The following is a 14,246-nucleotide window of genomic DNA, read 5'->3' as shown; positions in this document are numbered from 1 at the left end:
TAATCGTAAAATCTATGGTTGCTGTTGTTTTTACGATGTATTAGTGTAAATAGAAAAACATACCACTGTTTTATCGTAATATTTATGGTTGCTCTTGTTTTTCCAAAGTGTTCGTGTACATACAAAAACGAACCATTGTTTATTTACGGTAAAATTCCGGCAACAGAACAACCAGTAAACTGTAAAATTTTGGCCATAGAGCGACCAGTTTTTTTATCGTAAAATTCATTGTTGCTGTTGATTTTACTATGTATTTGTGTAAATAGAAAAACATTGTCACTGTTTTTTAGGGTATAATTCTGGCAACAAATCAACCAGTTTTTTAATCGTAAAATGTATGGTTTTAGTATTTACGATGTATTAATGTAAATAGAAAAACGGTACCACTGTTTCTTTACTGTATAATTTTGGCGACAGAGCGGCTAGTTTTTTAATCGTAAAATCTATGGTTGCTGTTGTTCTTACGATGTATTAGTGTAAATAGAAAAACATACCACTGTTTTATCGTAATATTTATGGTTGCTGTTTTTTTTCAAAGTGTTCGTGTACATACAAAAACGAACTACTGTTTATTTACGGTAAAATTCTGGCAACAGAACAACCAGTAAACTGTAAAATTTTGGCCATAGAGCGACCAGTTTTTTTATCGTAAAATTCATTGTTGCTGTTGATTTTACTATGTATTTGCGTAAATAGAAAAACATTGTCACTGTTTTTTAGGGTATAATTTCGGCAACAAAACAACCAGTTTTTTAATCGTAAAATGTATGGTTTTTGTATTTACGATGTATTAATGTAAATAGAAAAACGGTACCACTGTTTCTTTACTGCATAATTTTGGTGAGAGAGCGGCTAGTTTTTTTAATCGTAAAATCTATGGTTGCTGTTGTTTTTACGATGTATTAGTGTAAATAGAAAAACATACCACTATTTTATCGTAATATTTATGGTTGCCGTTGTTTTTACAAAGTGTTCGTGTACATACAAAAATGTACCACTTTTTATTTACGGGTAAAATTGTGGCAACAGAACAACCAGTTAACTGTAAAATTTTGGCCATAGAGCGATCAGTTTTTTTATCGTAAAATTCATTGTTGCTGTTGATTTTACTATGTGTAAATAGAAAAACATTATCACTGTTTTTTAGGGTATAATTCTGGCAACAAAACAACCAGTTTTTTAATCGTAAAATGTATGTTTTTTATTTATTTACTATGTATTAATGTAAATAGAAAAACAGTACCACTGTTTCTTTACTGTATAATTTTGGCGAAAGAGCGGCTAGTTTTTTAACCGTAAAATCTATGGTTGCTGTTGTTTTTACGATGTATTAGTGTAAATAGAAAAACATACCACTGTTTTATCGTAATATTTATGGTTGCTGTTGTTTTTTCAAAAAGTTCGTGTACATACAAAAACGTACTACTGTTTATTTACGGTAAAATTCTGGCAACAGAACAACCAGTAAACTGTAAAATTTTGGCCATAGATCGACCAGTTTTTTTTAATCGTAAAATCTAAGGTTGTTGTTTTTATGGTGCCTTACTGTAAATGGAAAAACGATAATGTGGGTGTTTTTTTTACCCTAACATTTATTGTTAGTTTTACAATGTACTATTTTTTGCTTTGGAATGATAAGTCAATCAGATATTTATTTTTATTGTAAGAAATACATTTGTAATGTATGATGATATATTTGTTACATTATTTGGAAACACAAAACTAATAGTTGATTGTTATTCCAGATTATAACTACTATCCGACCTAAATTTGTACAAATGTAACTTGATCACCTTTATTATCACAGATTCATACAAAACTCAAGCAGATATTTCAGTATTTCTTTTTTATTTTAGAAACATATTTTTATATAATATTTGGTACATTATTGTATCATTTTTGAAAACAAATTGCATGCATTACATATGTTTTCTGTCAAAATGAAAACGATGAATATATTAAGTACTTTATTGACATTTTATTTCCAGTCTTTCGCGGGCCACATTAAATGACGTGGCGGGCCAGATCTGGCCCCCGGGTCTTGAGTTTGACACCTTTGCTTTACAAGCTGCATTACTGTATAATAAACTGAACTGTCGATATTTACTGCATCTTTCATTCAACTCAAAGTTAATACTTGACATTTGATAAAAATCTACAGCTTGATACTTACATTACGTGCAGAATGGTGACATGGACCTCTGAATGAGTTTTCTCGTTGCAGGGCGACAGAGGGCCCGGCGGTGACCCGGGACCACCGGGAGACTTTGGTATTGGTTTCCCGGGAGCCAAGGTGACGTCTTCATAACTAGCCTTGATTAAGAGAAATATATGTTATTTCCTGGGAATGTGATGATGTTTGAATGTCCGCTGATGTGTGATGTTTTCAGGGTGAAAAGGGCAACCAAGGAAAACCAGGTCCAACTGGTATAGCTGGCATTGGAGAACCAGGACTACCAGTGAGTGGTTCCACCTTGTATGGATACATATTGGTTTTTACCACCCCTACAAGGTTATGTTAAAGTTAAAGTACACATGATTGTCACACACACACAAAATTATTCTCTGCATTTGACCCATCACCCTTGATCACTCCCTGGGAGTTGAGGGGAGCAGTGAGCAGCAGCAAGGGCCGCGCCTGGGAATCATTTTTGGTGATTTAACCACAAATTCCAACCTTTGATGCTGAGTGCCAAGCAGGGAGGTTTTTGCAATGGTTTGTGTTATGTTTGATTAAAGGGGAGGTGACGGCAAACGAACACCAGGTGGCAGTATGTCCAAAGATTTATTATATATAGTAAATATATACATATATCTGTAGTACTAATAATAATAATAATAATAATACTAATACTGCTAATGAATAAACCAAGGAAATGAAGTCTGACCAAAACTCAAGTGTGTATGGTGTAAGGCTATGTGTGTAGATTAGCTGAAGGATGTCTTACCCAAATGTTGACGAGAGTGAAGTAACGCGGAAGTCCGTGGGAAAACGTGTCCAAGCGGGAGGTCGAGAATCCAAAAGGCAGTCCGGGAGGCAAGGGGAACAACAGGGGATCCAGGAGAAACACGGGAAGAGTCAGGTACAGATGGCTATAATCCGGCGAGTGATGGCAGGTTGTCCAGGTCTATAACGGCAGCTCCGTCATTACCATCAGTTGTGAAGTTTGCAGGTGACTGATTGCAGCTGGCGGCTGCTGCAGGGCGGAGACGCGCGCACCTCATTCCTGGATGTGTGCGCCCGTGGGCGTGTCCCAAGTGGCGCACAGATGGACGAGCGGCGCTGGCAGGGGTCTGAACCGTAACAGTAGCCCCCTTCTTATGGACAGCTTCCAGATGTCCCACAGGTCGAAACACCAAGAGCACAGGAACAAAAGTCAAGGGAGGGCGGAGGGGCGAAATGGTGGTGGGTCGCCAGCCCAAGTGTCCCCGAATCCACCGGGGACGAGTCTGGTGGCGACGGCGAGTAGAATGCCGCTGACGCCGGCGAGGCGGGCAACCAAGGAACGGCCACTATCTTGGAAGTCGGGGAGGCGTATGCGAGTGGCGCCATGGTGCGTTTCGCCAGAAACGAAGAGGTGACGTCTGAAGCGTAGAGGCATAGGAAGACGGCGGCGTGGAGGCAGCGGACGTCATCTGCGGCGTGGAAGCAGCGGACGTCATCAAAGCCAAAGACGAGGAGGGCAGCTGAGGAGCTGGCCGAGGTGCTGAAGTCGGCGCTGCAGGCCGAGGGGCAGAGGTCGAGGCCAGCCTGGGAGCTGGTGGAGACACAGGGGCCAGCCAGGGAGCTGGTGGAAACGAGGGGTTCAGCCTGGGGGCTGGCACTAGTTCGGGTGCTAGCTCGGAGCCTGCCGCTAGCTCGGAGTCTAGCTCGGGTACTGCCGCTAGCTCGGATGCTAGCTCGGGGACTGCCGCTAGCTCGGATGCTAGCTCGGGGACTGCCGCTAGCTCGGATGCTAGCTCGGGGACTGCCGCTAGCTCGGATGCTAGCTCGGGGACTGCCGCTAGCTCGGATGCTAGCTCGGGGACTGCCGCTAGCTCGGATGCTAGCTCAGGGACTGCCGCTAGCTCGGATGCTAGCTCGGGGACTGCCGCTAGATCGGAGGCTAGCTCGGGGACTGACGCTAGCTCGGGGACTGACGCTAGCTCGGGGGATAGCTTGGGGACTGCCGCTAGCTCGGGGGATAGCTTGGGGACTGCCGCTAGCTCGGGGGCTAGCTCGGGGACAGACGCTAACTCAGAGGCTAGCTGTGGGGCTGGTGCTAGTTCGGGCGCTAGCCTGGGGACTGGTGCCAGCTCAGAGGCTAGTCTGGGGACTGTAGCTAGCTCGGTCGCTAGCCAGAGAAATGGTGCTAGGTCGGAGGCTAGCCAGGGAACTGGTGGCTGTGGCTGAGAAAAGCGGAAGACAGGTGGAATTAGTTTGGCAGGGGGTAGCCTGTCTGGGTGCCTCTGCGCCGCCACACCAGCACAGCCACCAGTACTATCCCCCCCTCCAAAATCGGATGCCAGACGCTTTCTGCAGACTGAGTAACAGTCTCTAAGGGTGGGAAGAGGGTGTCCAGGCGACGAGAAAATTCCTCTTTGCTAATATTGCTACTGAACATCGCCTTCCAAGACATGTTGACAGGACAAGACAAATCCTCCCGTGTGGAGCAAAAAAAAAAGAAAAACACAGTGAATGGGAGGAGGAGAAAGAAAAAAAAATCCGGGGGGGCTGAACGAAAGTCACTGGGGCAGGGCTAAGGTACTCGGCCGTCAGGTCCCTAATCAATTGGCCGGATTATACTGTTATGTTTGACTAAAGGGGAGGTGACGGCAAACGAACACCAAGTGGCAGTATGTCCAAAGATTTATTATATATAGTAAATATATACATACATCTGTAGTACTACTACTACTAATAATAATAATAATAATAATAATACCAATACTGCTAATGAATAAACCAAGGAAATGAAGTCTGACCAAAACTCAAGTGTGTATGGTGTAAGGCTATGTGTGTAGATTAGCTGAAGGATGTCTTACCAAAATGTTGACGAGAGTGAAGTAACGCGGAAGTCCGTGGGAAAACGTGTCCAAGCGGGAGGTCGAGAATCCAAAAGGCAGTCCGGGAGGCAAGGGGAACAACAGGGGATCCAGGAGAAACACGGGAAGTCAGGTACAGATGGCTATAATCCGGCGAGTGATGGCAGGTTGTCCAGGTCTATAAAGGCAGCTCCGTCATTACCATCAGGTGTGAAGTTTGCCGGTGACTGATTGCAGCTGGCGGCTGCTGCAGGGCGGAGACGCGCGCACCTCATTCCTGGATGTGTGCGCCCATGGGCGTGTCCCGAGTGGCGCACAGATGGACGAGCGGCGCTGGCAGGGGTCTGAACCGTAACAGTTTGTTTGTTTGCAACTTAGCTTAAAAAGGTATGGGTACATTTTGATGAAACTTTCCGGAAATTAAATAAGTGATTCGATTTTAGGGGTGATGCGGATCAGTCCAGATTCAGGATTTTTAAAAAAGAATTCTTTGCTTTTGGGGAAATAGGACCTGGCTGAGGTCTGCGGTCTCAGAGGGATTTTTCGAGTTTAAATTTGTTTTCGTATAATTATTACACATTTTATCAACTGGAACGATCAAATAGTTAACAGTTTAATAATGACTTGAAACAGTCTGCAAAACATAATCCATACTAAATTTTGACCAAAGAAATACCATTACATGTTATGGAAACCAAAAGGAAGTGTTTTAGATGGCGAAAATAAAATCATAATATGACCCCTTTAGATACATTTTTACCTGCACTATGCCTGCCGCCTCGGCATCCTGGGGTTACAGACCTACCAAAGACTACCATAAAAACTAGTGTTTTGTAAAACTAATTATTGTAAATTGAAAAAACGCAACCCCTCTTTTTTAACCTACCAACCGAGTGGTATAACATATATGTATAGAATTTTTTTTCGCAATTTTTAAAATGGCATACATTTTCTTTTAAAATTTTGCTTTTTGTCTCAAAATATTCCTACAGTAAAATTGTTTGTATTCACAACTTTTTTCTCACATCATTGCTCACTATTTTCTCAAAAAAAAAACTTTTTCCCCAATACAATTTTACAATTTCTTGTAAAATTACATAATCTTGTCTTGTGAAATATTTTTTTGCTCAGAATATTTCAAAAAATTCTTTAAAAAAAAACTCTCTCTCAAGGGATCGCAATCTATTTTCTTAAGAAATTAGGATGTTTTTCCCCCACAATATATTTGATGTGATATTTAATGACGTGAAATGACAAACCTTTTTCTCTAAAAATTAAAACATCTTTCTTAAAATATTTAAAAAAAAGTACCTTTTTCTCGCAATATTACCTTTTACCCCCAAAAAAGACGATCAGAATTGTTTCGACTTTAATTCTGTAAAATGTCATACTTTTTTTCTTCTAAGTGAAAATAAATCTGTCAAAATATTCAGACATAATTCTTGTAACATTACTCAAAATATTAATAAAAAAACACTTTTCTTTATATTTGACTTTAATCATGTAAAATTACATAATGTTCATGAATATACTGTTAAAAAACTGACAATATTGCAACATATTTTCTCAAATAAATATGATTTTTTTTTCAATATATTCAACTTTAATCATGTGAAATGACATACCTTTTTCACAATTCTTGTAAGATAACTTTTTATTCACAATTGTGCTTTATTAAAAAAAAACAACAACAATACTTACTCAATTAATTTGGGTTTAATCCTGTAAAATATAAAAAAAAATATTGTCAATTTTTTACTCTTTTCTCAAAATATTCCAACGTAAATCTTGGACAACAACAACTTTTTTTCCTCAAAATATTATTGTTTTTGTCTTTTTTTTAAAAAAAATACTTTTTTCCATAATATATTTGACTTTATTTTTCCTATTTTTTTTCTTTTAAATCCTCAAAATAGGAAAAAATCAAAAACTCCAAATATTACTTTTTAAAAGACATTTCAAACGATATATTTGACTTTAATCTTATAAAAAGACATCATTTAGTCTTGGAAATATTTTTTGGGTCAGAAAATTCTGTAAAGTAAAAAAAAAACCTCTCACAATATTGCAACACATTTTCAAAAAAAAAACCTGAATTTTTTTCTTAATATATTTGACTTTTATCATGTGAAATGGCTTATCTGTATCACAATTCTTGTAAGGTAACTTTTTTCTGACAATATGGCGTTTTTCCAAAAAGCAAAAAAGAAAAGACTTTCAAAATATATTTGACTTTAATCCTGTAAAATATCATAATTTACTTGTTGTCACTTTTCTCAAAATATTCCGACATAATAATTGGATAATGAGAACTTTTTTTCTCAAAACATTATTGTTTTTGTCTTTTTTTTTCAAATACTTTTTTCATAATATATTTGACTTTAATTTTGTAAAATTACATAATTATGTCATGTAAAATAGAATTTTGAAAAATTCTCAGAATGTTCATAAAAATTCTTGTATGACAATTTTTCTCACAATATTGCAACTTGAAAAAGAAAATTCAAAAAAATGTCTTCCCACTGTTCCCAAAAACTTTCATTTCTGACCACCAAAAACTTAGTTTGCGTAGGGATAAAAAGCCTGAAACGGTACATATTGTCACCAGTTTCACCTAAAAACGGTTCTGTGGGGACAGCCATAGGGCTGCCTTTTAGTCGTTCGAAAAAGCTAAATGGCTGCCCTTCGGGAGTTCTACAGTTGTGATCAAAATTATTAAACCCCCACACAATATTGGTGTTTTAGCAAGTTGGACATTTATTCTTTCTACCACGCCCAGGTAGTGTTTTCACTGTGCCTTTAGCTTTAAACTTGCGAATTATGCTCCCAACTGTGTCTCTTGGAATGTGTAATGTCTTTGCTATTTTCTTATGTCCATATCCTTTCTTATGAAGAGAAATTACCTCCTCTCTTGACGTCTTTGACCACTCCCTGGACTTCACCATGTTGCAAATACACCATTGACCATCTACAAGAAGCTGAGCGTCACAGTCTTTTTCAATCAGTTTAATTGTTGCTCGTTATGGTTATAATCACATCTACAGGTGTTTTCAACACCTGATTGAAAATACCTTATTCAAATTCTGTTCTTAAGAGTTATGATCTTCAAGGGGTTGAATAATTTTGTCAATGAGATATTAGGAAAAAATGTCATTTTTTGGTATTTTGTAAAATACAGTGTTAAGTTGCATTTGTCTATTTGACACATCTTTATTTGATATGACTATAAACAAAATACGGAATAAATGTCCAACTTGCTAAAACACCAAAATTGTGTGGGGGTTGAATAATTTTGATCACAACTGTAGATTAAGGGGCTGTTTAAAAGTTAAAGTTAAAGTACCCATGATTATCAACAACACACACACACACTAGGTGTGGTGAAATGATTCCCTGCATTTGACACATCACCCTTAATCACCCCCTGGGAGGTGAGGGGAGCAGTGAGCAGCAGTGGGGGCCGCGCCCAGGAATCATTTTTGGTGATTTAACCCTTGTTTTGGTGGCTATGTGGCATTTTTTTTAACGTTTTTTTGTTTTTTATACATATGAAAAAAAAACAACTTCTAACCATATACATTTTCTTGCATCTGGAAAATTCCAACGCACGTTTTGTAGTTAGTGCCAGCATCTTCTAGCGCGCTAAAATGCTGGTTCAATTCTAGACTGCAGGATTGCTCCTAAAATGCCCATTAAAAGTTTTTTAACACCACAGGTAGCTACTGTGGAGGCATGATAAAAAATTAATGTGAAATAGATGAGTGTTTCCATAGTGAAAACCGTGTAGTACAGGCAAAAACACACCCACTCATAGTGAAGTCAATTTTATAGTTTGCACACGCTGTTTAGTAGATCAGGCCCATACAGTACAGTAAACACATTTAGCAGTCAATGATAGAAAAAGCATCTGCTGTGTTTTGTTGGCCAAGTAGTAAAAGAAAATATGACACACTGTTGCACAATCACAGAAAAGGAGGATTAATGACATGCAGTCTCTTCTTTAACACGCCGCCTCTAAAATTAAAACTCTAAAAACACGTCAATGCTTACGTACTTAATTGATCGATTTCAAGCGGTGTGCTTTTTTCAGGGGTCTCTTGGACAACCTGGACCACGAGGCAACCCGGGAGCGCCTGGAGAAGGTGTCGCAGGACCTAAGGTGAGTGGTCAGTTTGCACAAATCCTTTTTTCCTTTTGTTGTGATTTGTAAACATGCAAAACACTGTACCTTATTTAGCAGCAGAGTTCATTACATATATGATTTGCAAATCTTTTTCAAACTATATTCAATTGATTAGACTGCCAAGACAAGATACTTAACGTTCAAACTGGTAAACGTTATTTTTTTGGAAGTATTAGCTCATTTGGAATTTGAGGCCTGCAACATGTTTCAAAAAAGCTGGCACAAGTGGCAAAAAAGACTGAGAAAGTTGAGGAATACGCATCAAACACTTATTTGGAACATCCCACTGGTGAACAGGCTAGTTGGGTACAGGTGGGTGTCATGATTGGGTATAAAAGCAGCTTCCATGAAATGCTCAGTCATTCACAAACGAAGACAGGGCGAGGGTCACCACTTTGTGAACAAATGCGTGAGCAAATTGTCCAACAGTTTAAGAACAACATTTCTCAACGAGATATTGCAAGGAATTGAGGGATTTCACCATCTATATCATCAAAAGTTTCAGAGAATCTGAAGAAATCACTTCACGTAACATTAAATGCCGTGACCTTGAATCCCTCAGGCGGTACTGCATCAAAAAGCGACATCAGTGTGTAAAGGATATCACCACATGGGCTCAGGTACACATCAGAAAACCACTGTCAGTAACTACAGTTGGTCGCTACATCTGTAAGTGCAAGTTAAAACTCTACTATGCAAAGCCAAAGCCATTTGTCAACAACACCCAGACACGCCGCCGGCTTCGCTGGACTGGAGCACATCTAAGATGGACTGATGCAAAGTGTAAAAGTGTTCTGTGGTCTGACGAGTCCACATTTCAAATTGTTTGTGGAAACTGTGGATGTCGTGTTCTCCGGAACAAAGAGGAAAAGAACCATCCGGATTGTTATAGGCGCACAGTTCCAAAACCAGCATCGGTGATGGTATTGGCTGTATTAGTGCGCAATAATAATCTTGTTTTTGACGGCGCAAATGATCAAAATAACTACACTCGACGGTCAAACAGAGTTCATTGTAGGATTCAGCTGGAGTCACTATAAAAGCTTTATAAAGTGTCCAGGCAGTATTTTACATTCCGGAAGACACGACATCCACAGTTTCCCAAAATAGTTTGAAATGTGGACTCGTCAGACCACAGAACACTTTGCATCAGTCCATCTCAAATGAGCTCGGGCCCAGCGAAGCTAGCGGCGTTTCTGGGTGTTGTTGATAAATGGCTTTGGCTTTGCATAGTACAGTTTTAACTTGAACTTACAGATAGCGTCAAACTGTATATATTGACAGTGGTTTTCTGAAGTGTTCCTGCGCCCGTGTGGTGATATCCTTTACACACTGATGTCGGTTTTTGATGCAGTACCGCCTGAGGGATCGAAGGTCACAGACATTCAATGTTACGTGAAGTGATTTCTCCAGATTCTCTGAACCTTTTAATGATATCAATCAATCAATCAATCAATGTTTATTTATATAGCCCCAAGTCACAAATGTCTCAAAGGACTGTACAAACCATTACGACTACAACATCCTCGGAAGAACCCACAAATATTATGGCCATATTATGGATCGTAGATGGTGAAATCCCCAATTTGCAATAGCTCGTTGTGAAATGTTGTTCCTAAACTGTTCGACAATGTGCTCACGCATTTGTTCACAAAGTGGTGCCCCTCGCCCCATCTTTGTTTGTGAATGACTGGGCATTTCATAGAAGCTGCTTTTATACCAAATCATGGCACCCACCTGTTCCCAATTAGCCAATTCACCTGTGGGATGTTCCAAATAAGTGTTGATGAGCATTCCTCAACTTTCTAAGTCTTTTTGCCACTTGTGGCAGCTTTATTGAAACATGTTGCAGGCATCAAATTCCAAATGAGCTAATACTTGCAAAAAATAACAAAGTTTACCAGTTTAGACGTTAAGTATCTTATCTTTGCAGTGTATTCAATTGACTATAACATTAACATTAAATAAACATGAACATTAAATAATTCCAAATTCAATAATTCCAAATAAATAATATAATAATAAAAAACATGAACATTATATAATTCCAAATTAAATGATTTCAAATTTAACCATCCAAATAAATAATATAATAAAAAACATGAACATTATATAATTCCAAATTAAATTATTTCAAATTGAACCATCCAAATAAATAATATAATAATAATAAACATGAACATTAAATAATTCCAAATAAATAATCTAATAATAATAAACATGAACACTAATTCCAAATTAAATAATTCCAAATGAGCTAATATTTGCAAAAAATAACTAAGTATACCAGTTTGAATGTTAACTATATTGTGTTTGCAGCCTATTCAATTAAATATAACATCAACATTGAATAAACATGAACATTAAATAATTCCAAATTAAATAATTCCAAATAAATAATATAATAATATTAACATGAACATTAAATGTATTAAATCATTCCAAATTAAATAATTCCAAATGAACTAATTTTTGCAAAAAATAACAATGTTTACCAGTTGCAACGTTAAGTTTCTTGTCTTTGCCATCTATTCAATTGAATATAACATTAACATTAAATAAACATGAACATTAGATAATTCCAAATTAAATAAATCCAAATAAATATTATAATAATAATAAACATGAACATTAAATAATTCCAAATTCAATAACTATAAATAAATACATTTAATAATAAACATGAACATTAAATAATTCCAAATTAAATAATTCCAAATAAATCATATAATAATGACAAACATGAACACTAATTCCAAATTAAATAATTCCAAATGAGCTAATATTTGCAAAAAATAACAAAGTATACCAGTTTGAATGTTAACTATCGTGTCTTTGCAGCCTATTCAATTGAATATAACATTAACATTAAATAAACATGAACATTAAATAATTCCAAATTAAATAATTCAGAATAAATATTTTTTAATAATATTAACATGAACATTAAATGTATTAAATCATTCCAAATTAAATAATTCCAAATGAGCAAATTTTTGCAAAAAATAACAATGTTTACCAGTTGCAACATTAAGTTCCTTGTCTTTGCAGTCTTTTTAATTGAATATAACATTAACATTAAATAAACATGAACATTAAATAATTCCAAATTAAATAATTCCAAATAAATAATGTAATAATAACAAACATGAACATTAAATAATTCCAAATTCAATAACTATAAATAAATAAATGTAATAATAATAAACATGAACATTAAATAATTCCAAATTAAATAATTCCAAATAAATCATATAATAATAATAAACATGAACATTAAATAATTCCAAATTAAATAATTTCAAATGAGCTAATATTTGCAAAAAATAACAAAGTTTACCAGTTGGAACATTAAGTTTCTTGTCTTTGCAGTCTATTCAATTGAATATAATATTAACATTAAAAAAACATGAACATTAAATAATTCCAAATCAAATAATTCCAAATAAATAATATACTAATAATAAATACAAACATTAAATAATTCCAAATAAATAATATAATAATAAACATGAACATTAAATAATTCCAAATTGAATAACTCCAAATAAATAGTATGATAATAACAAACACAAATATTAAATAATTCCAAATTGAATAATTCCAAATGAGCTAATATTTGAAAAAAATAACCAAGTTTACCAGTTTAAACATCAAATATCTTGTCTTTGCATTCGATTCAATAGAGTATCACATTAACATTAAAAAAACATAAACATTAAATATCTTGTCTTGGCAGTCTATTCAATTAAATATAAGTTGAAAAGGATTTGCAAATCATTGTATTCGGTTTTTATTTCCCATTTACACAACATGCCAACTTCACTGGTTTTGGGGTGTGTATATTACTATTAGCAGTAGTTAATATGCATTTATACATACTTGCCAACCTTGAGACCTCTGATTTCGGGACGTGTGGGTGGGGGCGTGGTCGGGGGTGGAGCGGGGGGCGTGGTAAGGGGAGGGGGCGTGGTTAAGAGGGGAGGAGTATATTTACAGCTAGAAAAGTGCAGATTGGATTTTAACCTATTTAAAACATGACATCAAAAATATATGTTTATTGTGAGAAATCATTAAGCTGATCAGTGTTTCCACAAAGATAAATATCATTAACTATTAATAATAACGTAGAGTTAAAGGTAAATTGAGAAAATTGGCTATTTATGGCAATTTATTTAAGTGTGTATCAACCTGGTAGCCCTTCACATTAATAAGTACCCAAGAAGTTTCTCTTGGTTTCAAAAAGGTTGGTGACCCCTGCCGTAGATGTTTCTGTCACATATGCATCTACAGTAGATGGCAGTATTGTCCTGTTTAAGAGTGTCGCAACATTGCTTTTTACGGCAGACAAACTGCTTTACGGTAGACGAAAACGTGACTGCTGTTGTTGTGTGTTGTTACTGCGTTGGGAGGACGTTAATAAAACTGCCTAACAATAAACCCACATAACAAACCAAGAACTCGCCCTTGTTCATTCTACAGTTATAACGTCATTGAGCAGGCTCGCTGTTTTTATTGTGGAAAAGCGGACGTGAAAACAGGCTGTCGACACGTCACTCAGGTACGCATGGAGCTGGAGGGGGCGTGGCCTCCAGCTCCGCCTGAATTTCGGGAGATTTTCGGTAGAAAATTTGTCCCGGGAGGTTTTCGGGAAAGGCGCTGAATTTTGGGAGTCTACTGGAAAATCCGGGAGGGTTGGCATGTATGATTTTATATTTCCTTTTCCTTTACATGTTAGGGTGACCGAGGATTTGAAGGACCGCGGGGGAATCGTGGGCTGCCTGGTATCGGGTTCAAAGGTGACAAGGTACTGTCACATATTTATTGTTTATCTTTCCTGGCAGACCAGAATACCATCTGTTTGACAAGATAATTATTTCAGGGCGGCCTAGGTCCACCTGGGCAACAAGGTCCAGTTGGTTCTCCAGGTGTTGGACACCAAGGCGAAAAGGTGACGTAAACAAATTTAATGTAAACAAAGAACAATCTCAACATGAAATATCAAAATCTCTTACCTGCACTTTTTGGTGTCTTTTTC

General features: G+C 36.8%; 1 protein-coding gene and 1 long non-coding RNA gene across 2 annotated transcripts in view; one reads left to right on the top strand and one right to left on the bottom strand.

Moving 5' to 3' along the window:
• Positions 1-8,016, bottom strand: part of LOC133561870 (uncharacterized) — a 36,597-nt gene extending 28,581 nt beyond the window's left edge. Inside the window, exons 1-2 of the long non-coding RNA XR_009808786.1 lie at positions 7,929-8,016; positions 2,174-2,313 (exon numbers count right to left, since the gene is read on the bottom strand). This is a non-coding gene — a long non-coding RNA (uncharacterized LOC133561870). The remainder of the gene's footprint in view (positions 1-2,173; positions 2,314-7,928) is intronic.
• The window catches only part of col28a1b (collagen, type XXVIII, alpha 1b), a 52,103-nt gene that overhangs the window by 32,595 nt on the left and 5,262 nt on the right, over positions 1-14,246 (top strand). The window contains exons 12-16 of the mRNA XM_061915484.1: positions 2,225-2,293; positions 2,391-2,459; positions 9,116-9,184; positions 13,947-14,015; positions 14,091-14,159. Coding sequence (XP_061771468.1) covers positions 2,225-2,293; positions 2,391-2,459; positions 9,116-9,184; positions 13,947-14,015; positions 14,091-14,159 — 345 coding nt within the window. The remainder of the gene's footprint in view (positions 1-2,224; positions 2,294-2,390; positions 2,460-9,115; positions 9,185-13,946; positions 14,016-14,090; positions 14,160-14,246) is intronic.

Source organism: Nerophis ophidion, linkage group LG11 (assembly GCF_033978795.1).
Source record: "Nerophis ophidion isolate RoL-2023_Sa linkage group LG11, RoL_Noph_v1.0, whole genome shotgun sequence".
NCBI lineage: Eukaryota > Metazoa > Chordata > Actinopteri > Syngnathiformes > Syngnathidae > Nerophis > Nerophis ophidion.
This window is presented reverse-complemented; position numbering and strand designations above follow the sequence as displayed.